Source organism: Monodon monoceros, unplaced genomic scaffold (genome assembly GCF_005190385.1).
Source record: "Monodon monoceros isolate NGI ecotype Baffin Bay Population unplaced genomic scaffold, NGI_Narwhal_1 Super_Scaffold_5, whole genome shotgun sequence".
Taxonomy (NCBI): domain Eukaryota; kingdom Metazoa; phylum Chordata; class Mammalia; order Artiodactyla; family Monodontidae; genus Monodon; species Monodon monoceros.
The window spans coordinates 45,967,323-45,992,079 of record NW_021703782.1 but is presented as its reverse complement, the minus strand read 5'-3'; the positions used below and the strand labels follow the sequence as shown (position 1 = coordinate 45,992,079).

At 38.9% G+C, this 24,757-nt stretch overlaps 1 protein-coding gene across 7 annotated transcripts in view; it reads left to right on the top strand.

Moving 5' to 3' along the window:
- ADAMTSL1 (ADAMTS like 1) overlaps positions 1-24,757 on the top strand; it is a 755,614-nt gene that overhangs the window by 466,214 nt on the left and 264,643 nt on the right. For all 7 annotated transcript variants that reach the window (XM_029201839.1, XM_029201841.1, XM_029201844.1 and 4 more), the window contains exons 8-9: positions 8,718-8,829; positions 12,601-12,739. In XM_029201839.1, the coding sequence (XP_029057672.1) occupies positions 8,718-8,829; positions 12,601-12,739 (251 nt within the window). The remainder of the gene's footprint in view (positions 1-8,717; positions 8,830-12,600; positions 12,740-24,757) is intronic.

Here is a 24,757-nt window from a genome sequence, read left to right as displayed (position 1 = left end):
CAGAAACCTACTTCATCTTCTTTAATTCTTATCTTGTGGAACAATACACTATTTACCCAGCCAAATCAGAAGCCTCTGATTCACACCAATTCCCTTCTCCTATACACCCCTAGTTAGACATTAAACTTTGTCAGCTCTACCTCCATACCATCTCTGAAGACTGTTCTTTCTTCTCCATCCTTGCCACCACTGTCTTAGGTTAGGTCTCTGAATTTCTCACCTGAACTAATGCGATGGGCTCTGAATTAGCTTCCCAGCCTCTGACCCATTGTCCATGTTACCTTCAGAGTGAGTTTTCCAAAAACCGGAGTGAGTTTCCCCTATTCGTGCTCCTGCGTTGCCCCTCACCTCCACTCATTGCTTTGGGATTAAAATGCAAATCCATAGCCCAGCATCTGTTACTCTCAATAATCTGGATTCTGTCTACCTTTCCAACCTCAGCTTTGACTTTTCCTCTCTGTTCCAGTCAACTGAATGACTGGCAAGTCCCCCAACATCTTGCACTCACATAACGCATTACCTTTGCGTAATGCTGTGTCCTCTGTCTGCGATGCTCTTATCTTTTCTTCCCCCATTTTCTTCACTAACTCATACTTGTACTTCAGGACTTTCTCCTTTCAGAAGCATTCTATGACTTGACCTCAAATTCCAGTTTCCATCACACCTCCCCTCTTCATGTTCCTCAAGGGAAGGGGCAGAATCATATCTGTCTTCATATCTCCGTAAAAAGCCTGACAAGTGCTGGATGAATAAGGGACTTTTACCACATGGCAGTTGCTGAAGTGGGACAGATGTGACATCTTTATCCTTCCTGAAAGGACACTGAATCTGAGGGAAGTTGAGTGGTGTGCCCTAGCTCACACCAGTGACAAGCCGGGACCAAAGATCATGTCTCTGCTTCTGGCTCAAAACTCTTTTTAGTATTCTGTGTTGCTTCTAAGAGGGTATTTTTTCTTCTATGTATAAATGTACATATTAAAGGAAAAATGAACTTTGAGGAACTTTTTGATGCTTTTCTAGATTCTTAGCACCTGTAAGTATCTTCTTTCAGAAACAGGCTGAGCTATCATTTTACTGTCTTTTGCATTATATCCTCTCTGGTGACCTAGGTTCAGGTTGCAAATGAGAGGAGATTAAGGTTTCATTAGAAAATATCAGGATCAAATAAATGTAAAGTTATTCTAAAATAGATTATATAATTTTTAAATACTTTTACTCAAACTTGAAAATGAGCCAGATAATGTAAGGAGATACAGGGAAAAAGAAGAAAATTACCTTTTTTGCCAGTGATTTATAATAAAGCAACATTTTCTCCCTTAATTTTCCCCAGGAAATAGCTGAAAATGAAAGACTGCCATTTGCTTATTTGCCATCTTTCATGATTTAGGTGCTTAGAAATTACACACATAGTTTGTAATTCAGTTTTCAGTGTCATTCAAAGTATAATCTCTTTTGCATTATACATTAATTTAAGTAACAACTTCCCTTCTAAATGAAATACATAGGGATCAGAATGGTCATTTATCAACATCTCCTTGGAAGTTTATTGCCAAAGTACCATTTTTGTTTATTTAAAAGGAAAAGACTTTTTTGCACGTAAGGAAGATTTTCTCACAGTGAGAATTCTTATATATTACGATTGGTTCCAAAATTATTTTTGGAATCTCTTTTCCTGGCTGCCTTTAAAAATGGACTAAACGCTCATCTTACCTCCTACGGGAACATGTCTTCCAAAAATTTGTACTTCATACACTGGCTATACATTTTTGGCAATGCTAGTGTAGAGGGGTAAAAAGGATAAACACTCTAGAATTGTGTATATTCTCCTACTTTCCGGGGGTGTGACCTTGAGTATGTTGTTTCACCTCCTTGAGCCTATTTACTCATTTGAAAAATGGTAATAAAATCTCCCCCCATAGAGCCTTTGTAAGGAATTGAATGAGATAGTGTGTATAAAAGCAAACAGGACCAAGTGACTTCCTTTCCATCTTTTTCAAATGTTTTAACTTCCAGTCAGACTTATCACGATACTCTGTCTACACAATGGCAGAAAACTGCTTCTCTGAAGACAGTCAGAGGCTGATTGATTTACAAGTGGTACCCAGGAACAGTTTGGCAGGTATAGCTCTAGGACACATACAGGTGGGCATAGCCTGGCTGTGACACCTATAATCACATTAATTGTTATGGGTGATTGGCTATTGGCTAGATGATTGTCTGGCTTAGCATACTCTTCTTCTCTTGCCAAGCCATGTGCATCTTTTCTGAAGCTACTGACTCAGTGAAAGATAAGGACCTTCCCAGATTAGAAGAGGGGTTTTTTTGGTCATAGGCCAGTCTTTATTCGAACATTGAACTTAGCTCTACTTGTGAAAGCAGCTAAGGTATATTTATACATACTTAGTTTGTGCCCATTTTTAAAATTTAAGAAAGCCATATTAGCTGGAGAGAAAAGTGATTAATGAGTACCTAAGCCACCAAAGCAGCAGAAATACACAGCATAATAGTAAAGCATCAGCGTATTCAGAGCTAAGAACACTGATTCACAATTCATGCACTGGTGATCAGAGAACAGTTATTTCCTACAGAGGATAATTTTCTAAATGCATTACACTTCCACAGTTGGGGAATTTGGTTAGGAAGATTGGCATTATCCCAATTTTTGCCTAAGTACTCTAGGGAATAGAAAGCTGGTGGTTTCTATTCTCAAAGTTAGGGCATTAGGCAGAGATGATGCCTTCATATTTCTTTCTGGACAGCCTGGAGCATTACCCTGTACATAATTCAGCACACCCCAGAATTGTTTTTATTAAAGGGGACACAATAGGAGGGGGCCCTGGACAGAAATCACACACGCAAAGTTATGAGAGTTCACTTCATCAAGTAAGTTTATAGAACTTCCATGTATATTCTTCTTTCAGGAGATGCTTTCATGCGTGGGGCAGATTGATTTCGAAATATGGTATCTGCCCTCTCCTAGCCCATAATGCCATCTGACAGATAAAACACTGAATAGGAAATTTTGAAATAGTGGTGCATATCATTAAGTACCAAATTAAAATGGATAGTAAAAGCTATAGATGCTTGCTACAAGCTAATGTGATGAACACACGCTTTGTGAGACTTGGGCATCCTGTGAATCTCAGGTAGGATTGAGATCACCGATTCTTTTCTCTGGTGGAGGCTGAGCTTTGGCAAATGTTTAATTCCCAGTTGATTTCACCGTGCCACTCAGCCTGTCTCTAGATGGACCCCATACTGGTCAACCTATGTTCATACAAAGGGAAAATCATTGTTGTAAGCCAGACATTCTAGAGCGGAAAAGTCTAAATTAACTATAGGGAAAAAAGAAGCATGTAATAAATAGTGATTTCATTCCCCCAATAAACATGCTCCTTTATGCTAATCGATTCCAAGAGTTTAGGACTGAGCTGATTACAATACCCTGCATTTCTTGTTGGGTTTCACACATTGTTCTACAAGTGCAACAGCTAGGTTTAAGATACAGAGTCAGAGAACCAACCCCTCACCTTTCTGTGATGCTGAGAGAGGCAGACCCCTGCCCAATCCTAGCCCCGCTGGCTCCACTCTGCTCATTTCTTTTCTGCCCTCCTTCTGCATCGCAGCACTGAGACAGTCCTTCTCTTACCCAGTCTAAGCTCACTCTTTTTGCCACACAACAGGCCAATAAATCGGGAGACGAGGTGCCGAGGCAAGGAATACAACTTTATTCGGAAAGCCGGCCGACGGAGAAGATGGCAGAGTAGTGTCTCTGAAGAGCCATCTTATCGGGGGTCTGGATGCCAGTTTGTTTAATAGAACAGAGAGGGGGAGGAGGTGGGGAAGAAAAGTAAAAAGGCCATAAGTTTTGCAAATATCTCCTGGAATGGCCAGCCTCGGGGAGGGGATGTGTTAATTCCTTCTTTCTTGCAGCCATTCACAGGTAGACAGGGTCAGGATGTTTCCCTGAACAAAGGCACTTTGGTTTAACATTCAGGCAGAGGGGCAGGGTTCCCCGAGGCAGGCCATTATGTACAGGCAGTATTCTTTTAGTGAGCAAAAGCAACGGGAAGCAAAGGTTAAAGTAAAAGAAACAGATCCAACATGTAGTCAGATTTTGTTCTTCCCTGTAACACATCCAGTAGACTCTAGTTTGCCCTGCCTAGCATCTTCGTCCTGACACATTGCTTCCACCTCTTTGTTCCTTAGCCAACATTACACTCATTATTTCCAAAGAAGCATCCCTGATCTACTGCCATACGCAAGGGCTTTGGGCAGTAAATCCATAACCAACATCTCTCATGCAACCCTGAGCCAAGGGCCTATGAGCTGAACTGCTGTATCTTCCAATATTGAGGTCTGGCATTTTAGGAGGACTAGAAAACTCTATAGGAAGTGTAAAAGTAAAGTTGGGTGCTACCAATTTTTTTTTCATTATTTTTACTGAATAACCTCTAATCTTAGCATTTCCAACTGTTAACACAGTAGAAAATTGAAGTCTATGTTTTATTCCAATAATAACTAGCATTTTTATAAGCCCTTTCCAATACACTATCCTGCCGAAAGAGATAACCTTCAAAGGAGGGTGAAAAGTACTTTTGGGTGAGGGCTGTGTTGTAACAATACTGCGTCTTTTCATAAAATTTATCAACATAATCAATTTTGTCAACAAGAAATGATTATTAACATCTTCAAGAAAACCGCAAGATGTATATAAAAAGATAACACTTCCAAGAATTTGTCACAAATAATAGTTTGCAATTCCAAAAGTGCTTGAAAGGACCGTGGTCAGTAAATAATTCATTTGGTTTTTTTCATTCATGCATTCATTTATTCAATTGTTTGGACACCTACTGCGTGCTAAACATTGTAGATGATGCTGAAGAAAGAGCAATAAGCAAGATAAGTGATACTTGCCTTCCTGGAGTTTACAGAATAAGGAAGAGAAAGGCAAGAGAGTAACAACTGTATCAATTTTAAGTATTTGTAACGACCTAAATGCTAATAAGAAAGATCTGATTACTGTTGCATATTCTTCAAAGCCCACAAAAGCATTTAAAAATATTTTTACAGTTTTTTGAGGATTTGCTATCACCGTCTGCCACCAGAACAGCCCCAAATTAAAATATAGGAGGCTGAGGCATTTAATAAACAGGTTCCCCTCTTTTCCATTTTATTCCCTCCCTAGCAGGCATACTGATTTATTTCCACCATTTCCAAGCCTTCCCAAGTCACGACATCCCTGGCTGCCGTAAGGGCAGGTGACCAAGTTGAATACCATTGTGGGTCCGGGGGTCCCAGCTCAGTGACTCACAGTGGTAGGTCTGCCCACAGCTCCCTTTTGTCCACCTCTCCTCATGCCAGAGCAGCAACTTAACTGCCGGCAAGGCGGGTTGAGAGAACCCTGCCTGCCCGCTGCCCTGCCAGTCCTTCTGGGGCGAAAGTTTCTACGACATTCGGAAGAGAAAGGAACCTAGTTGGCGAACATCCCAAGGCTCACAAGTTACCCTTTTCCCCACTGAGAAGGAAAAGTATGGCATTTCATAGTGCTTCATCTGCAAGAGCCTATGTGTGCTTGATGTCTTTTGTGAGTTTGAAATCTCTCCTTGATTCCTTTGATTTTACGTGGACTTCAAACTTACCAGTTATCCAAGCACATATTTGTACGCCCTGCAGCTCTACCATGACAGCGTGATCAGCTTATGGAAAGTGACCAGTTTTGTCTTCTGCTTTACTTTCAATGTGAGAAGTTATTATATAGAGTTAGAAACACTGAACCATTATAATTATAGGAAGAAAAACTTGGTTTGGAACGTTCTTTTTCCTTATTAACTTGAAGAGGTCAAAATTACATATGCCAGATGGTTTAGTTCCCTAAAACCAAATTCTAATGTGTCAAACTGAAGCTTTCAATGTACATTTGAGAACCAAAATCTGATGTTTGAGGATTTAGGGTTTATGAAGCTCCAGACCTAATGATAAAAAGAGTCCCAGCAGCCCAGAATTAATAAAACCAGGAAAAAGGAACACGGTGGTTCATCTCTGTAAGCAACAATTTAGGCCATCAAAGTTAGGCATCCGGTTAGCCTCTTCTTCTTCTTTTTTTTTTTTTTTAATATTTTTTCTACTCTAAAATGTAAATGGAAAATTAAGAAGATACTGAGAAGAGTTATAAGCATACCACTAAAGATAAATGTCTGTATCTTCACAACACTGATAGGATTGCTTGGTACCTAGAATGGCACCTTTAGAGACAGGCAGACCTGCATTCAAATCCCTGCTCTGCTGTTTCCTTGCTGTGTTGCCTTGAGCTAGTCACTTAACCCCTGTGAGCCTCACTTTTTTCATTGTAATGTAAATGTGGACGATAATGCAGAGTAGTTTTAAGATTCAATTTAATATAAATAAAATGTTCCCTGCACACGGTAGGAATGTAGTAAGTACTGGTTGTTGTGGTAGTTGTAGCTGTTCTTATTAAAAGAAGGCAACTATTGAGAAGGGAGAAGCAGGAGTGCTTTCAGGGCGGAAGGAACCAAGCAAGATTATGAGATCAGAGATTTGGATACACCATAATTGGTTTCATCTGTTTGAAATAAGATGTCCGTGTTCTTTCCAGTCTCTTTTCAAATCTAGGCATAGAGTCTCTGCATTTGTGGTCATTATGCATCATTTCATTGAACTCATTGAGAACAATATTCTTTCTAAGCTGCTTGTATTCTTTCCTTCAACATGGTATTTACTAACACTCCCTCTTGACGCTAAAACTCCTGGACATTCATGCCTTTCTCTTTGGGCATGTGGTAGTTTTATTGGTAATTCCCAGGGAGCTGAGAAAAGGACCTGTTCCATTTTTTGCCTCTTTAAGCAGGCCAAAAGATAAGCCCGGACACTGTAGATATTCTAGAACAAGGTTTCTCCAAGTACTTGGATGTTATATCCTCCTCATTTTGATTCCCGCACCACCACCCCCAACACACACACACTTTCTTAGGACTTAGTTTAATTTCTAGCATCCCGAAAGGGACCTCTGCAAAATAATCTGTCTCTCCAGATCTAAACAAATTATCTGGTCTTTTTATTTTTAATGGAGCTTGTGTTCAAATGAGAGTCCTCTTCTAATAGCTTTCCAGCATGACAATCACACATCCCAAAAGAGCAATCGGCTTTTGTGAGCTTAAAAAAAAAAAAAAAAAAAAAAGCTTTCCAAAGAATGTGATTAATACTACCTCCCTAAGCAAGCAATTAGATATCCTGTATCTGACACATAGGACTGAAAAATATTAATCTGTAGGCCATGCTCCCCTTTTGTGAAAGACACTGTATTGCTTCAGCTGTTGTTGCTTTAAAGTAGGGAATTGTATCACTGTTTATTCTAATTAGGAAAGACCTGGATGCTCTGTGGGTCAGAATCCTAGCATAATATGAGATATTCTGTAGCTTTTCTCTCTTCTTTCTCCTTTGCAGCGCTTCCAGATTTTCTGAGGAACATTTCATATTCTTATCCAAATGCCAAAAACTGAGCTAGGGTTTAGCACCTGTTCCTTGTTTCTTCGGTGTTCCTATTTCCGTCTGCACCCTAGGTATTTAATCCAGTTTTTAAACTCAGTAGCAAAAAAAAAAAAAAAAAAAAAGGCTATCTTTTTAAAAAAAAATCTGAAGCCCAAATCCATCAGTTTCTTCTAGATAAAGGGCAGTTGGAACAGTGCTAAGGCTTGAAAACATTAACAAACACTTAGGCCACATGACTCTGCTGACTGTTGCTTCTCTAATTGCTGTGATGGAGTTGGAGTTGTCCATGGAACTTCCTTTAGTATAATAAATAGCCTGAGCCTCGCCCTTGCCCAACTGTCTAAATGTTGTATGACATCATTCTGTCTTTGTAAAAGCAAGGCGTTGTTCCTGCTGGATACTTTTCCTTCTCTTTCAGGTTGAGTTTGTTTCCTCAATCTTGTACTTTTAAACTATTAAAGAATTATTGCCTCACATTCCTCCCTTTTAAAAAACAAAGGAGCTATAATTTCCATAAACACATGTTTTATTTGAAGTAAATGCTTTTATAATGTAAGTTGGTGTTTTTCAAAGTTTGATTTTTGGACTGTCTACATTTGAATTGCCTGGACCTCTGGGCTGGAACCCACGAATTTGCATTTTAGCGAGCTTCCCATTGGTAACTTTGCATATTAAGATATGTGAATCACTAAATTGCCAGGAAACTCCAAGTGTATGTCTCTGAGTGGGAAGGGCTACTTAATTCTTTAACTCTTTATTTCTCTTAATCAATGACAGTACCTTTAATTTTTTTGCAGCGTATTGCATTTATAATTTTCTTAGAACAAGCTATCTATTTCTGAACCTACATTGAAAAATCCATAGAATTTTACCTGTCATACCGGAGAGGTTGGAAATAAAAGAGGGTAAGGGAATGGAATAAGTGGCTCGGGATACAGTCCTGCTAGCGTCACAAGTTGAGACGTTGCCATTCCTTGTTCTGTGGCGACAGAACTGAGAAGGTGATGATAGTGATGGTTTGTGCCAGGACCATTTGCTGGTTAGATGGTAAGATGGGTGATACTGCCATTGCCCCTTCTCTCCCAGTGCTGTCCTGGACACAGCCTGAGGCCATCATTACTACCACACGTCCTTGTCCAAGCTTCAAGGAGCCCAGAGGGCACCCCTCTGTCACATTAGTTCCTCTGCTTTGCCATTGTCTCCTGCAGATCCGCGACTCGGGGCCCGCAGACAGTACAGTCCAGTTCATCTTCTATCAGCCTATCATCCACCGATGGAGGGAGACGGATTTCTTTCCTTGCTCAGCAACCTGTGGAGGAGGTAATGGTGCTCACTTAGTCTAGGAGCTCTTGGCGTCTCTGAGGGAAGACTCAGCTGTGATAAAAATAGTCACTTCGGCATATGGAAGTACTGGGTGCATCAGATGCTTTCTTCTCAGTGAGGCCAAATCCTGAAGCCTTCCTGTAAGGCAGGTACCTCAGCGTAGATGCCCCATGAACGTTTTCTGTCTGTAGAGCCCCATCAGAGGAAATGGTCTTTCCTCCTTTCCTTGATTCATGGAAGTCCAGGACAAGCTGTGTCATACCCAGGCAACAGCTTGGTCTAGAGGTGATTCTATTCATTTGAGAACAAACTACTCTGGTTGAATGAACTTATCTATTAAGAAATCAAGTGAAGAGTGTTTATCAGGCCTTCTACATAGCATGATGTATCCAAGGAGAATCAGAGATTAATTAAAGAAAACAGTTTATTACCAGAAAAAAAAATCACTGCACCATAGACTTAGGCTCAGTTATTTGTCAGCTCTACCCTGTCATCCATACAGTAAAAAGAATGCCACTTGACTTATTTATACATTAAAACACATCTCTCCTGAAAAGTCACCAGGCAAATTCCCATCTCTGCTCCATCGTGTCTGTAACATGCACAGCATTTTGTGTTACTGGAAAAGGTTCCCCGCACCTTTAATAATTACTACAATGGCTACAGAATAATTTCCATGAATTATTTTATAAGAATTTATTTAACCATATCCCTCTAGAAGATCATTCAGTTCACTTAAACCTCTCTATTATAATGTAATGAATAACTTAATACCTAAGTATTTTTCTCCTTTCAAATTATTTCCTCGGACTAAATTCACAAGAGTGAGTTTCAGAATTTTTGTGGCTATTGGCCTATATTACCAGAATTTTCTTTCCAGAAGGGTAATAAGCAGTCTATGAATATTTTAGTTTCATTGCTAACTGAGCCAGTATTTGTGGACTATCACTTTTTTTAAAGTTTTGGTAATTGAATGGGTATAAATTTTATGTATATTCCTTTAAAAATGAGCATATGAAATAAATTGTAGCTCCAGCTTCATGGAAGCCTGTTAATTGGCTCACTTTAAGTAGCTAATCCACATAGGTATCACTATATTCTTTTGATAAGAGAAAAGAAGGATATTACCTCAAAATGGAGATAAATGATTATCCATTAATTTTCATAAAACAATAAGAATATATGGTATAATTCCTCTTCAGCTGTGTTATCTGTGTCTGCATAATGTGAACAAACCATTGAAAAGGAGGTTCTATAGAGCATTGTTCAATTTTACCTTAAAAGCACTTAGTCAAAAATAAGTGCTTTCACTTGGTTGTTACATAACGATTAATTCAACATTTTAAGCGTTTCAGTAAAATAGTGTTTCCAGTTGCTCTATCTGTGCTGAATGGAAAATTACTTTGCTAAAAAATAAAGTGCCAATTACTTTGATATTTATGGGAATATGTTGTTTTGATACACCTATTAATGACTAACACAGGAAGCAGTTTCGAAAAAAGAAGTCTAAGGAAGTATTTTTTTTCTTTTCTTTTTAAATAAACATGTTCTGTGAGAAGTAGCAATTCAGTAAGAGGCCTGCTGCGTCAGTTTCACATAGAGCTGCTGTTGGCATATAATTTCAGTAACGTTGATAATGGCTTGCTATATAATAAGGCAATTAATGTTAGATTCATATACAAGCCAACCTCTTTGGGTTTTATTTTCCTCACGTCTAAGTGAAGAATTAGAACCATCAGTAGTTCTCAAATGTGCTGAGCTATCAAACGCTCTCTTCAAAGGAAATCTTGCTAGGGAGCCAGATAAAGGAACACTGTTCAGAGTGAAGACCTGAAAGATGTAGAAACCAGCCTTCCGCACGTTTCATGGACCACAGTTTGAAAATTGCTGAAGAAATGATCTTTAAATTCCTTTATATGTTTCTGGTTCCACATTCAACTAGCTGAGCATTTCGCTAAGTGTAAAGAATTGCTACTCCAAATACCCTGTGAAACTTTAGAGAACACAATTGTCTGACCATTTTGGTCCTTTATTTCATTTGTGTTTTAAGTTTTCATTTCACACACACTGGAAGAGCTTCCCAGCCACATTTTTAGCTGACAAATTACAATTTTTAAAACTCATAATCTCACATTTAGTGTTTACTTACTGCTTGTGCCCACATTTTACTACCTGATAAATTCTGTCTTTGAGTAGAAATTATTTTCTGGAAATTTATAAAATAATTAGCTTGTCCTCAAATTATCTGCTTTAAGTATAATGCAATTGAAAAACAAAAGCATATTTACTTATGTAAAATACCATTTTGCTTTTTGATTTTCTTATAAGACAAAAAATTAAATGGAACATGTGTTCTTAGCCATTACTTTCCATGCTTTTCATCTTTACAATAAAATTGTTAAAAGGTCTCTTTTTAGGTCTTTAGTGAACAATTAATTTTTGTAGGTGGTCTGAGGACACAGCTTCAAGTCAGGAAATCTGGTTTAGAAGCCTCCTTCTGATTTCCTAAAATCTTTTGCAGGACTTTTAACGACTCTAAATCTGACTTTCTAACACCTATTTAGCGATAACAATATTCAACCACTGCCCATGGGGAATATATTTTGGAGTTGATTAGGGTTAGAATGATACAAAAGGCCTAATTTTTAAAAAATACTCTATATACATTTATTTTTCACCCCAAGAATCTAAGTCCTCATCACCATCCCACCAGAAATCCACAGGACAAGAAAGAGGTAGGTAGGAAAGGTAAAACATACTATGAGTAAAATTAAGTATTACGGAGCAACACTATTTTTAAATAAATAAATAAAGAGGATTCTCTAAAGAGTGGAAATTTGTGCATGGAAATCAAGAAATATTGGCTAGAGGGCTTCCCTGGTGGCGCAGTGGTTGAGAGTCCGCCTGCCAATGCAGGGGAAACGGGTTCGAGCCCCGGTCCGGGAAGATCCCGCATGCCGCGGAGCGGCTGGGCCCGTGAGCCATGGCCGCTGAGCCTGCACGTCCAGAGCCTGTGCTCCGCAACGGGAGAGGCCACAACAGTGAGAGGCCCGCGTACCACAAAAAAAAAAAAAAAAAAAAGAAAGAAATATTGGCTAGAGAATTAAAGAGAAATGGTAGAGGACTTTGAAACAAAAATTGAACAGTACGAGGTATTTTCTTAGTTGTGTAGGGAAACTTGAGATTTATGATGGTCTTAGTCATCCATTTACTCAGCTTAACCCATTCAGGTTGAATTTAGGCAAAGAAGAAAAAAAAAGTTTCCAGGCAGCTAGCAGTACCCAATCCTATGTCATGTCCCATGGTCACCCGCTGACCAAGAGGAGTGGTGTTGGGGGTTATTTTTTTTAATTTGGGAGTTTATTCTCCCTGAGGCCCCAGGTACGAGGGAGGCAATTTTGCACCCTTGCATGAGATGGTTAGTAAATAAACACTGATGACCTTTTTTGGATACAGAATTCTGTGTTAGACTGTTAGATTATACAAAAGAAATTAATAAGAATAGTACTTACAACAGTCTTATAATCTAGCTATGCGCTTATGTAGTTCAAGCCCTATGGTATAATTTAATTATTAAAATTCGAATGGAAAAACAGTTTTTGAGGCCTGCAAAAATTAACAAGCCTTCCATTTATCCGTCTTTGGTCCTGGAAATGACTGGAGCGTTGGGGAAGAATTTTCATTAATATGAGATGGCCAGAAAAGCCTAAGGGAATATATTGCATTGATGTGTGCATTGAAATTTGCCTGAATGGTTTGATACTGCAGGTTACCAGCTGACATCGGCTGAGTGTTACGATCTTCGGAGTAACCGAGTGGTTGCTGACCAATACTGTCACTATTACCCCGAGAACATCAAACCCAAGCCCAAGCTTCAGGAGTGCAACCTGGATCCTTGTCCAGCCAGGTCAGTCACATCTACCAGTTTGTTTACCATAAACATAAATCAAGTTCAAATAAGCTTCTTAAAAACGGTTTCATTAAAAATAAAATGAAATGAAAAATGAGTAAGTGCTGCGGTCCAGTGTCCGTTCCTAGTCACGTGTTATTAGAACCCATGCCCCTTACTCTCGCTACTGTAAGATGCCATCTCAGGGTCTATAGGTTTTCCATTGGTAAAGCTGCAGGTAAAGCACTCTGCAGAGTCATTTTCTCTTCTGATTTTGTTTCACTCTGGTTACTTGTTTCTGACCTTAACAAACGTGATGGTACAATGTTCTCAGGATTCTTTGCATTTTCACCCTGTCACCTGATCAGTGAGATGATCAGAGCCGACCATATTTCAGGGTCACAGCTGACCCATTTTAGCCTATGGTGGGCCACACCGATTAACCAGAATCAAAACCAGCCTTAGAACAGTTCTTCCACATTTAAATAAACTCAGCCCTTGTTGAAGAGAAAGCAGGACTTATTTCTAACAGTCAGATTCTTTTTTAAAGGTCTTTTTAATTAGGAGCCTTAAAGAGACACTTGACACTTTCACATATGTTTGCTTTGGGGAAACCATGATTGACCCTCAGTTATTTGCAGGATCAAGAATCAGGCTGATGAATGAAATATCTCAGATGATGAGTAGTCATAGAAGTGCAGGTCAAGAATCTTTTCATGGGTGTAATATTTGCCTTTTTAGTTGCACCACTACCTGGTAGTTTTATTAACTTGGCTTATTCATCCTCAACACGTGAGAGAGGATATATGAAAACTCTTATCCTACAAAACTCATCATGAAGACCAAAAGATAGAGAATCCTTTCCAGGACCCTTGGATTTCTGAGAAACATCTCAATGGTATTTTTTTAAATCATAGTTTATTAACTATATGTTCATAAAACAAAACTTTGAATAGGTAAAATACTACGTGAGCCATGTGGCTGAAAATCACTCTATTTTTGAATTGTAGGCAACGCAATTTTAGTTTTCGTTTTCTGCTGTTACCTTTTTAAAGTGTATTTTCTTGTACTCTTTCTGCCTCACATTCAGGAATTCTAAGTTCTACAGGTGATGTGAAATTGCTATTAATAATTTACTCATAGGCACCACATTACCTAGCTGATAAAAGTGAACTCAGAATAACAGGTTTTCATTACAGAAACAGAAGAGTAGATATTTTATAAATATATAATTCAGGTGAAGTTTAATTTTGCTTCATATTACACCAGAAAACTATGTGTTAAAGATTGGATACGGTATAAAACCAAATGAGGTGTTAAAATTTTGCTTGGACCTCTTTGTTTTGGAAATATTAAGGGTATGAGGTATTTTTAGCCAAGATAATTCTAACTCATGCAATTCAACCCTAGTTTAAAATTATTTTACTTATTATACATCTTTATCCATATCTATACCAGGAAGCCTAGTGCATAAAAAGCATAATTATCCCAATTCAAGCAGGTTGACTCAGCCATAGAGCAACTTTGAAGGTCTTATACACAGTCCTATGAAAATTTATGTGTGTATTTCTGGGAGAAATGACGAATTCACTTCCCACAACTGCCTAAAGCTTTTCCCTCACTCAGAAAAAACATCAGTGAAGAGATGGCCATGAAAAACAGTTGTGAAGTGAAAGCATTTTGTTAACAATTTTAAGAAATACGTTTCTAATCAGTAAATAATTTACTCATTTTTTTTCTGGCTTCTGATTTTCACCTATCTTTTCTGTTGGAGTAATATTTTTGGCCTATTTCTTATTATTCAAAAGCAAAAGGCCATCCTACATGAAAGAAGTTTGTGAAATGTATCTTTTTTCTATGTCTATGTTATTTTAAAACATCTAATACAGCACATGTATAAATGTTGGGACAGGTGGCTATTAAACAAGAGAGAGAGAAAAGGAGACAAAAAATAAGTTAGAAGCAAATGTCAGGAAGCTGCTTTTTTATCACAGAGGTAATTAAAGAAAGCTGTAAAAATTAAGAGCAGTAGAAGAGGTTTAAGAGGAAACTGCTTTAGGAAATGTAGATATGCTAGTCTGAGGTTAAGATACTTCAGGATTGCTGTGAAATTCACTGAACTCATTTGCATATCCAGGATCAAAGCAACCTTCCTGAGTTCCTAGAGAAAATAAGAAGTCATAGTCTGAGAAAAGGAGATGAAGTGACTCGATAAGATAGGTCTGCCCTCTCATCAGACACAGCAGAATCAAACCCCCAAGGAACTGTTTTCTAACTACAGATTTAACTGTCTAATAGTAAAATCAAGAGTGACATGGTGACATTAAACAACACCTTTGCATCCAAACCTAGAAGCCCCTAAAAGGGAAAACACAAGAGGTATTGTTTAGAACAAAGTCACATATTTTGGAATTTCAAAAGAAATTTATTTTATGTAGCCATTGAGATAGTTCTTCACTTTTCCTGTATTAGACTATGGTTTTCGGCCGATTATTTGAAAGCAAAATCCCATTTAGATAGCCATGTTCATTCCCTGTCGAGATTGTGAAGTACCATGGACTTCAAAAAAGGCACTAAATAAGTCTGCATCCCTGGCTTTATTATTTTACCCTTCTGGGCCTTAGTTTTCTCACCCACTAGTGGAAGTGAGAGGGTTATTTGTTGCATTAAATTAGTGCTTTTCCAACTGTGCTTATAGAAGTTGTTCCATGGAGTTGCTTCATTAAATTTCATTTTATATATTTTGAAGTATCTTTAAACAATAACTCACAAAAAGTATACTCAAACATAAACGAATGTTAACTTGTTCAAGCTAAGCTAAAATTAAAAATTGTTGTAACAATAGTAAAATTATTTCACTACCAAAGGAAATACTTTTTGCCCTCATTGTTAAGTTCCGTGATTATGTCTGTTTAATTAAAAAATAAATATCTGAAGATTGTAAGGTGAGCTATAAAAATTGTCACCATTAACAACTACTTCTCTGAGATAAGAATTTTCTCATTACTACACACCTAAAACCAAAACAAATCAGAAATAAACTGGATGTGATAACCGTTAGCCATAATCCTTGATACCCAATTTTTCTGTTTAACAAAATAGCCTCACTGTTCTCATTAATTTGCTTTATAATAATTTGAACTAATGAATGACATCACTTACTCATTTCACTCACCAACAGCATCCATAGGTTTCCATGGTTGTGGCCAGATTCATCTAGTGGTTCTTGGGACTAAAGAGATTGTTGACATCTAGCCTATTCTTTCCAAAATAATTTTCATGTTTTCATGGCTTTTTTCTGATTCTTCATGCTAACTCAGAAATGTTGGTAAGTTAAAAGACTATAATGAAAATGATAAAATTCACTAAAAATCTCCAGTGCCCACAGATTATCACTATTAATGCTTTTGCTATATCTCTTTCCAGTTTTGTCTATAGCTCATACATAGGTAAAATCATTCTGTATATAATAGGCACGTGGAATTCAATGACTTAGCATTCTTGTTTTCCACTATTCTAAAGCAAGCCTGAAATGAATATCCATGACATGTAGTAAGTTGACATTTCCTGAGACAGGAATTTGAGTTCCTTTCACTACAAGACCAACAAGTGAGCTTACCTGGTGGCCAGATGTTCCATCCCAAGAAAGCTGTATTGCTCTCTACTGATGTCATTTATGCAGTTATTTTTATGACACGACAAAATTCTTTGTTTCCAGGCCAAAAGTGGTCTCAAAAAAGAAGCTAAAACAATGCCTATAATGGGACAGAAGAGAAAGTGAAGTTTAAAATTTAATAACTTTTAGCTAAAATTGAGAATATTTCTCACAGGTGCCTCAGAGCTATGTTATCACTAGTCCCATCACACACCCTATATATAGTATATGTTCTGGTGGTGGTCCCAACTTGGGCACACCCAGAAGTCCGGAGGCATGGCCCTTCTGGATATCAGAGATCTGGACATGTTTAACATGTTTTCTGCTTCATTGATTTAACACTATAGTAGCTAAGACACTTGGAATCTTAGCACATGTAAAATCCTCCTTGTGCCTGCCATGCTAGAATCATAGCTTCTCTTTTACACGAGGGGAAATTTTTTTTTTTTAACGCAGTACCTGGTGATTTGTGCAATGGTTTGTGTCATCATTGCTTCTTGGATGAAGGGTAAAGTCTGTCATGTGGCCAGAAAGCCTCCGAATGTATACCTGTGGTTCAGCAACAACTAAAAAGGCATAATTTTAGTTCAGCTAATAAGCACCTTATGTTTTCAGAGTGTCTTTCAATGTAAAAAAGGCTACATTTGGCCTTACGTAACTCAGTCTAGGAGACTGGTAAGACTGTTAAGGCTGTCTGGGGGGAATTGTGCAAGACATTATTTGTGAGAAGATCAGAGAACCACCTTTTCAGGTTATTTTTGGTTTGTTTTTTGGGGGGGTTTTTGGCACAGACCCCTGCTTTTCTCTCCAAGGCAGTAATGAAGGGGGCTTAAATTGGCAAAGGTTGGAGAAGCAAAAAAAGCTCTCACTCATCACACTATCATAGTCACAATCATTAGCAAACAAATCTGTTTTTTGCTGAAACTACATACAGATTCCCCCTTCCCTCAAGGAATTCAGAGCAGCAGTCCTAAGCAAATGCCCAAACTTGTATGCCCCAAGTGGCAGTTCTTTTGAGTTCAAGTGGACTTATTTTGTCCAGCACCATTTAATTTGACAGCAAATTGCATAAGTCATCCCTGGCCATGGGACCGAAGTGTGAACAAAGTCTCAGAAAACTGAATCCTAATGCAACTTAAATCCTAATGCAAGAGAAATAATCTCCATCGTGAGCGACAGCATGTACAGTGGACCTATAAAACCCAGTCACGCTAACTTGGTGACCAGCTAGTCCAGTGGTGCTACAGTGATTATCACTATACCATGGTGATTTAGGAGGGGAGCTTTGGAACAACATAGCCTGGCTTGGGATCCTGGCTCTGTCACTTACTGGTTTGGGTAGCCTTCGGCAAATTACTTGTTCTCACTAAGCCTCAGTTTTTTCATCCTCCAAAGTAAGGATAATAGCTACTTACTTCGTAGAGCTGTCATGAGGAATAAAGGGTGTAATACATTTAAAGAGCTTAGCAGAGTGCCTAACACACAATAAGCACCCAATAAATGTGAGTGGCTGCAGCTCTTATGACTAAGATCACCGTTATGATAATGTTGATGTTACTTCAGAGAAACTCCTAAACTCTCCAGAAATCAGCTATCTCCTCCATGAATGGACTTGGAACGCTAAAACTGCATATGGGTCTTCTAGAGAGGTAGCTCTCTATTTGCTGTTTTAACAATAGGAAACATAAATTCCTAGGAAATTCCTTCATGAAAGCAAATCACATTTATCAGATTTTTAAAAAATCATGATCGTGAAAAACTAAGATAATTAGCAACTTCTAAAATCCCCACTTAACCAGCTATGAGACACTGCCATTCAATCTGCATGGGGTTTATGCCATGTCCATCTCCAAAAAAGGAGAACTCAATGTAAGGGCTAGAACATGGTTTTCTCAGTTGGGAGTTAAAGTATAATGAAATGTCTTCCTAGTCACGAAGCTCTGTTTGTTTTATAAAAGTAGGTAAATTACTTAGAAAAGTAACAACTTCCTTCTTTTTGCTCAACCTCATTTAAATATACTACTTTAAGTAGCTAATGAATAAGTGGCAAAAAATACCATCGTAAAATCGCATTTGCACTTTCATGCATTTATGATGAGATGAATAAAGCAGAGTTCTGATGCTTTTTAGAATACATGGTCGTACCCTTCCCAAGTTTATAGACCTACCACACAGTATCAGACAGTCAGCTTTAACTCAGTTACGGGACAATTCTCTTCTTCCACCAAGCCAGTTCATCACTAATAATAATGATCCCTTCATATATTACATTTTAAACTTTTTAAAAGTGTAAATATATGCAATCTTTTAATTAACTTGTGAGTTAATAGGACAGATATTATCATCCTCATTTTTTACTTCAATTTTTCAATTTGACTTTACTAGCTAAGTAGCTTCTTTACTTAATTTCTCTAGGCCTTAGTCTTGCCGTCTGTCCAATGAGTATAGTATTCCTGTCAGACAGGAACTATAGAGAGTACATGAGATGGTGCACGTAAAGCTCTCAGCAAGATGCCAAGCGCTCGATGCAAGTCAGCTATCGTTATTGAGAACCAACCCTATAACGTGACTGGCCCAACGTTACTGCTGTTTGAAGTTTCTACAGTGCTTTCACATCTGTTATCTCAATCCAGTTTTACCTTCCCCAGGAGGTTAGCAAGACAGGGATTATCATCTGTATTTACAGATGAAAATACTGAAGCCCAGAGGAGTTATGCGATCTGCACCAAGTCAGGGCAGGCAGGAGCTGGGTCATGGACCTAAGTGCCTCCGCTTCCAGAGCAGCTCCTATGCTACATAAACTCAGGTCACCTGCCCTGGTGTCATCATATCCTAGAGGTACCCTTGTTCTGCATGATGCCTGCAGCAACCTGTGAGATCTGGTTTAAACCCACCATACACCTCCACAGCCAGCACAGAACTGCCAACCGTATCAATGCAAAATTTGGTGCCCTGGATCTCTGAATTGACCACAAACCTGGGTTAAGCACGCCTTTTTCATGTAAACGTAAATACTGATGTTTACTCAAATCAAACAATGACCAAATCTCTTGCGACAGTACAGGAAAAGCTAACCAAAGCCCAAGGAAATATTAGTCCCATTTATTTAAAAGCAGTTCAGAAATTGCATTCATTAATATCAGAAATGTTTAACCACAGAAATATAGATATAAGGAAATTATGATATTTTGGATCAAATGATCAAAAACTCTCCAGTAGTTGGTTTTATAGCAGAAAATGAATATGTATCTTTAAAATGTTTTCAAATCCTAGACAATGAAGCAGGGTTTTTTTGGTCTGATTTCTAAAAGATAAATGAATGTTGCCTAGCAGCTACTATGTTTTAAAAAAAATTGTAACCTATTTACAGAATATTTCCTCATTTGCTGGATCTCCAACTTGCCTCTTTAAATGATAGGGAAACCTACGGTGTTTTGTAAAGTCATCAAGTTTTAAAATAGGAGAGCTTTTGAGATGATTACCTAGTTCAGTGGTTTTCAATCTATGGTCCACAGAACTCTGAGTTCTGCCCTTAGCAGCCACTAGGAAGGGGACAGATAAGATAGAGCTCCATGAGGTGGGCTTCCAGGCACCCATTCTTACTTCATCTTAAAACTCCTGATTTCATCCAATACTTAGATTTTGCAGAAGACCAACACAGGGGTCCAAATGCAATGCACTCAAGGTCACACAGAAAGAGAGTTGGCAGAGAGGAGAACAGTCCTTCCATCTCCCAACTCCTCAGGGGGTCCTTGTCCTCATTATGCTATAATCCTCTGTGCTCTGCCACTCATGAAAAAGCATGGCTTCCCTGGTGGCGCAGTGATTGAGAGTCCGCCTGCCGATGCAGGGGACACGGGTTCGTGCCCCGGTCCGGGAAGATCCCACATGCCGCGGAGCGGCTGGACCTGTGAGCCATGGCCGCTGAGCCTGCGCGTCCGGAGCCTGTGCTCCACAAAGGGAGAGGCCACAACAGTAAGAGACTCGCGTACAGCAAAAAAAAAAAAAAAATATCAATCTTAGAAAAAGCAAATGGTTGAGTCTCTGCCAACTTTTTATTACTTCTCTCCTCCCCCATTCTGAACAGTTGCTTGGGAAGAGATTGGTTTCTATTGGCCTGGAGTTGTTGAGAAAAGATGAATGACTCTCTTCTGTGCCAGAACTGCCCCCACCACCCACAATTTCATTCATTTTTTTTATCGAGTACCAATCTCATGCCAAGTTCTGTGCTTGGTACCATGGCAAAGGCAAAGTAAAGCCAACGAGAGTCTGGACCACCACACTGCCCGAGGGAAGTTGAATTGTGCAGTTACAAAGCAGCATGATACCTGAAAAGACACATGAGACAGACAGGGAAGAGAAGATTTTTTTAAAAACCGTCATGGCTGTTTCTGGGAGATGCCCAGTGGAAGAGATGTAGAGCTTAGCCAAGCAGCTTAGAAGCGCAGTTGCCATTAAGCTGTCCTTTCTCTGCCCCAGGTCACCCAATCACCTCTGCTTGTCAGAGCAGCCAAGATACCCTCTAAAACAGCCTGCCCCTCATACAGATGGCGGAGCTAGCAAAGGGCAAGGAGTGGGACTAAAGATGTGCACCGTGAGTGGCAGTTTGGGAGTTTTTTTTAACCTTGTTCTTGTTTGTTTGCTCGCTTTCATTCTGGATGGTAGCTTTGCTTTTGTGTCTGCACATCAATGGCATGATTTCGTTGACTCATTATTTATGAATTGCCTCTGTGCAGGGCACTGTGTTAAAAGATATAGTAAAGAACCAATACGGATTTTGTCCCATATTGTTAGACTAAAGAAAATGTATACATAGTTAAAAGATAGTATACAGTTAAAAGTGATGAGGGGAGTTAGTGCTATGGGTATTTGGAAGAGGAAGAGAGAAGTGTCTGGCTACATGCTGAGAGGGAAAATAAGGACAGGCTATAGATGAGGTAGCACTTGATTAAGAAATTTCATTGGGTGTTATGGGCTGCATTGGGAAGTAAAGTATCTGTTGCTATGACAGCAGTGAGCAGGCTGGATTGGAGGAGACAATGCCTGCAGGCAGGGAAATCTGTTAGGAGACATGCGAAAGGGCCTAAGTTCATGTCACAGAGATGTATTTGGCAGACATCACTACTGGAAGACCTCCGTGTCTGTAGGGAATACAGGAAAGAGAAGAGCAACGATGCCCCATGGTATCCAGCCTGGGTGGATGGGAGGATGGCAGTGCTCTGAACAGTAACAGTGATCACAGGAGAAGAAGCAGTTTGTAGGGGAAGATAATGAATTGTCTGGACCCACTGAGCTTGACACACTGAGAGTACGTCCAGCCATCAGGACGTTAGAAATGAGGTTCTGCAGCCCTGGAGAAGAGGCAAGAGGTCGTGAGAGATGCACTGGAAGGGACCGTTGAAGCCATGAAAGCGACCCCTTGTGATTCGTTTCTATTGTAAGAAGAACCCAGAACCTCGCAAATTAGGTGCTCATGAAGTTAGTTACATTAGGACTTTTCTTGGAAAGAGAGATATGTCACAATATGTAAATTTCACACCTGAGTAGTGTGAGCCTGAAGAGGGCTTGATTTTTAAAGTCAGGGATATTGTTCTATAATAGCTTCTGACATGATTTCAGTACAAAGTCTCAGTCATCTTTAAGTGACACGTGGGAATTGAAGGGATAGCCTCATTTCATCCATTTATATCATGTTTCCAAATGTTTCTGTCTTTTGCTTTCTCAGACTTGAATTTTGTTTTACTTCAAAGTTCTAGTTCCTGAAAACAGAGAAATATAAAAAGAAGAAAGCAAAAACAAAACCAAAAAACATCCATAATACAAACACCAGGAACTAACAACTGTTTTGGGTCCTTTTCTAATATATTTATGTGTACACACACACATGTATACACACACACACACACACACACAGACACACATATGTATACACATACAGACACATATATAGGCTTTACAAAAATGATTGTATAGGTGGTATATGAACACCTAAGTTTTCTTAGTATTGTGGATTACATTGTCCATTCTATTTTGTATTGGATTTTTTCAGTTGACATGACATTTGAACGTTTTCCATGTCATTAAATAGTTCAGAAGACTTCATGTTCATATGCTGCGCAATATTTTATTCCATGAGTTTGTCATAACATGGAAGCATTCTCCTGTCATTGGACGGTTCAGCAAGGTGTGGACTTTGAGAGGATGATGTGCAATGTCTTTCTTCTACTTATATCACATGAGTCCAGAGTGACCCTTTCTTCGTCCTCATCTTCTCTTCTTCCCACCATGACCCTTGATTTGAGAGACTTTAGATGGAATCAAGTCATTGCCCAGTGTAGGAAGTGCATGAGCAGTCAGAATAGTGAAGGCAATGGAGAATGAGTAGTTTTACCCCCAAACCAACTGTTTATTACATTTCCCTTTGCGATCATTTTTTAAAATTATTTTTGCCTCCTTCCCCACTGCATGTATGTTCAGACACGTCTGAATGCATACATAAACATGTATGCACGCACGTACACATAAAAATGAAGACCTAAACATGGAAAGGATTTCTTCAAGTCCCTAAATGGCATCCTTTTCCATCATTCTTCAATAGATACACTTTGCCTAAGAAAAAGATTAAGTGTCTTAAAAGGAAGCAATGGAGAGTTAAGTTTAGGCAGTGTTGCCTGCCCCTCTGTGACAATGTGGTGAAAGGCCAGGGCCATGGCATGAACCCCAAGAGAGAGCAGAGCCCATGCACATGAATATGCATTAACAGGACTGGACAGAGCACCATTGTTTTGATATCTTTCTGTTTACACAGGTGCCATAGAGTCATTTTATGAGTCTTCACCATGACCTATGCCACAGAAAGACAAATATAGCTATAGTTTTGCTGAATCCAGGTTTAAAAGCTCCTCGTTCAAACAAAAACATGATTTCTAAATCAGTCCAATGCAAAGCCCAACATCTTGAATTCTGTAACTCCCTCTTTCATTCCCCTTCTTTTCTTCTAGCCTGTCTCCTTCAATATTACTGCCTCCGTTTTAAACGTCATCAGCTGATAAATCAGTCGGCAGAGATCTGTAACAGTTCGTTCGAATATTGAGAATGACAAATCATAGCCATAAATTTTTTCGGGAGCAAAGACAGCGATACGCATTTCTGCATTTAGGTCTGGATGTAGGCATGAGTGAAGATAACTAGGGTTAGCTAAAATACAACTGCAAAGTCAGTTATCTATGTTCCTTAATTAACTACCAACGTTATTAGAAGAACTTTGGAAGGTTGGAATTCTATCAAATACAGTTCTTTTAGAAAGAAATTTTCCTTAATTACTAGGCAGAAGAATTATTGGAAAGAGATCACATGATTCTAACCAAAGACAGGATTAACCTTTCACATCCAATTTCTTGTCGAAAGAAGGCAGAAAAGAATAGGAAGTTTCTCTATCTTGGAAAACAGGGAGAAAAGTTTAATGCTAATATTCATCCCATTCTTGTGTTTGTTAGAGCTATGGGATTTTGAACTTCCTCAAAAGGCAGCATCCGTTTTCATGAGCATCGTTACTGAAGAGTAATGCACATACACACACCATGAAAGTTTAGTTATATAAATGAATACCTTTAGTCACACAAATAAATGAAGAAAATTTAGTCATGTAAGATAAATAAGTAAATTACTACTCCAGTGTTCGTACCTCTTCGGAAGAGAAATCTGTATTCAAAGATATTTTTCTCGTTTTCTTTCAAATTTAATTTCTCTCATTTCTCCCTTACCTTTCAGTAATTTCTTCAGGAACTACCCTTTTTATGACTCCCTCTTTCCTCCTTACCTGGCATTATGTCCAGCCAGTGCTATTTTTTATCTTTCTGTTCTACAGTATACCTTGCTCATTCTACCCAAAAGCTTAGGTTTACTAGCCATATAAAAAGAACGTACTGGGCTTCCCTGGTGGCGCAGTGGTTGAGAGTCCGCCTGCCGATGCAGGGGACACGGATTCGTGCCCCGGTCCGGGAGGATCCCGCATGCCGCGGAGTGACTGGGCCTGTGAGCCATGGCCGCTGAGCCTTCACGTCCTGAGCCTGTGCTCCGCAGCAGGAGAGGCCACAGCAGTGAGAGGCCCGCGTACCGCAAAAAAAAAAAAAAAAAAAAAAAGAACGTACTGTATCGTCCTATGTCAGAGGATGGGATCAAAGTGAGTCTTAATGTATTTATTTAAATATAAATACAAACATTTATATTGAATACGGATATTCATCCCGGAATATCCCGGAATACATGAGTTCCATTCATCCTAGAATAGAATACATGAGTTCCTTCAATATTCAAAAGAAGGACTTGCTATCGTTTGTCAGTGGTAAAATAAGTGTCTTCTGCTCATGACCTGCCATGCC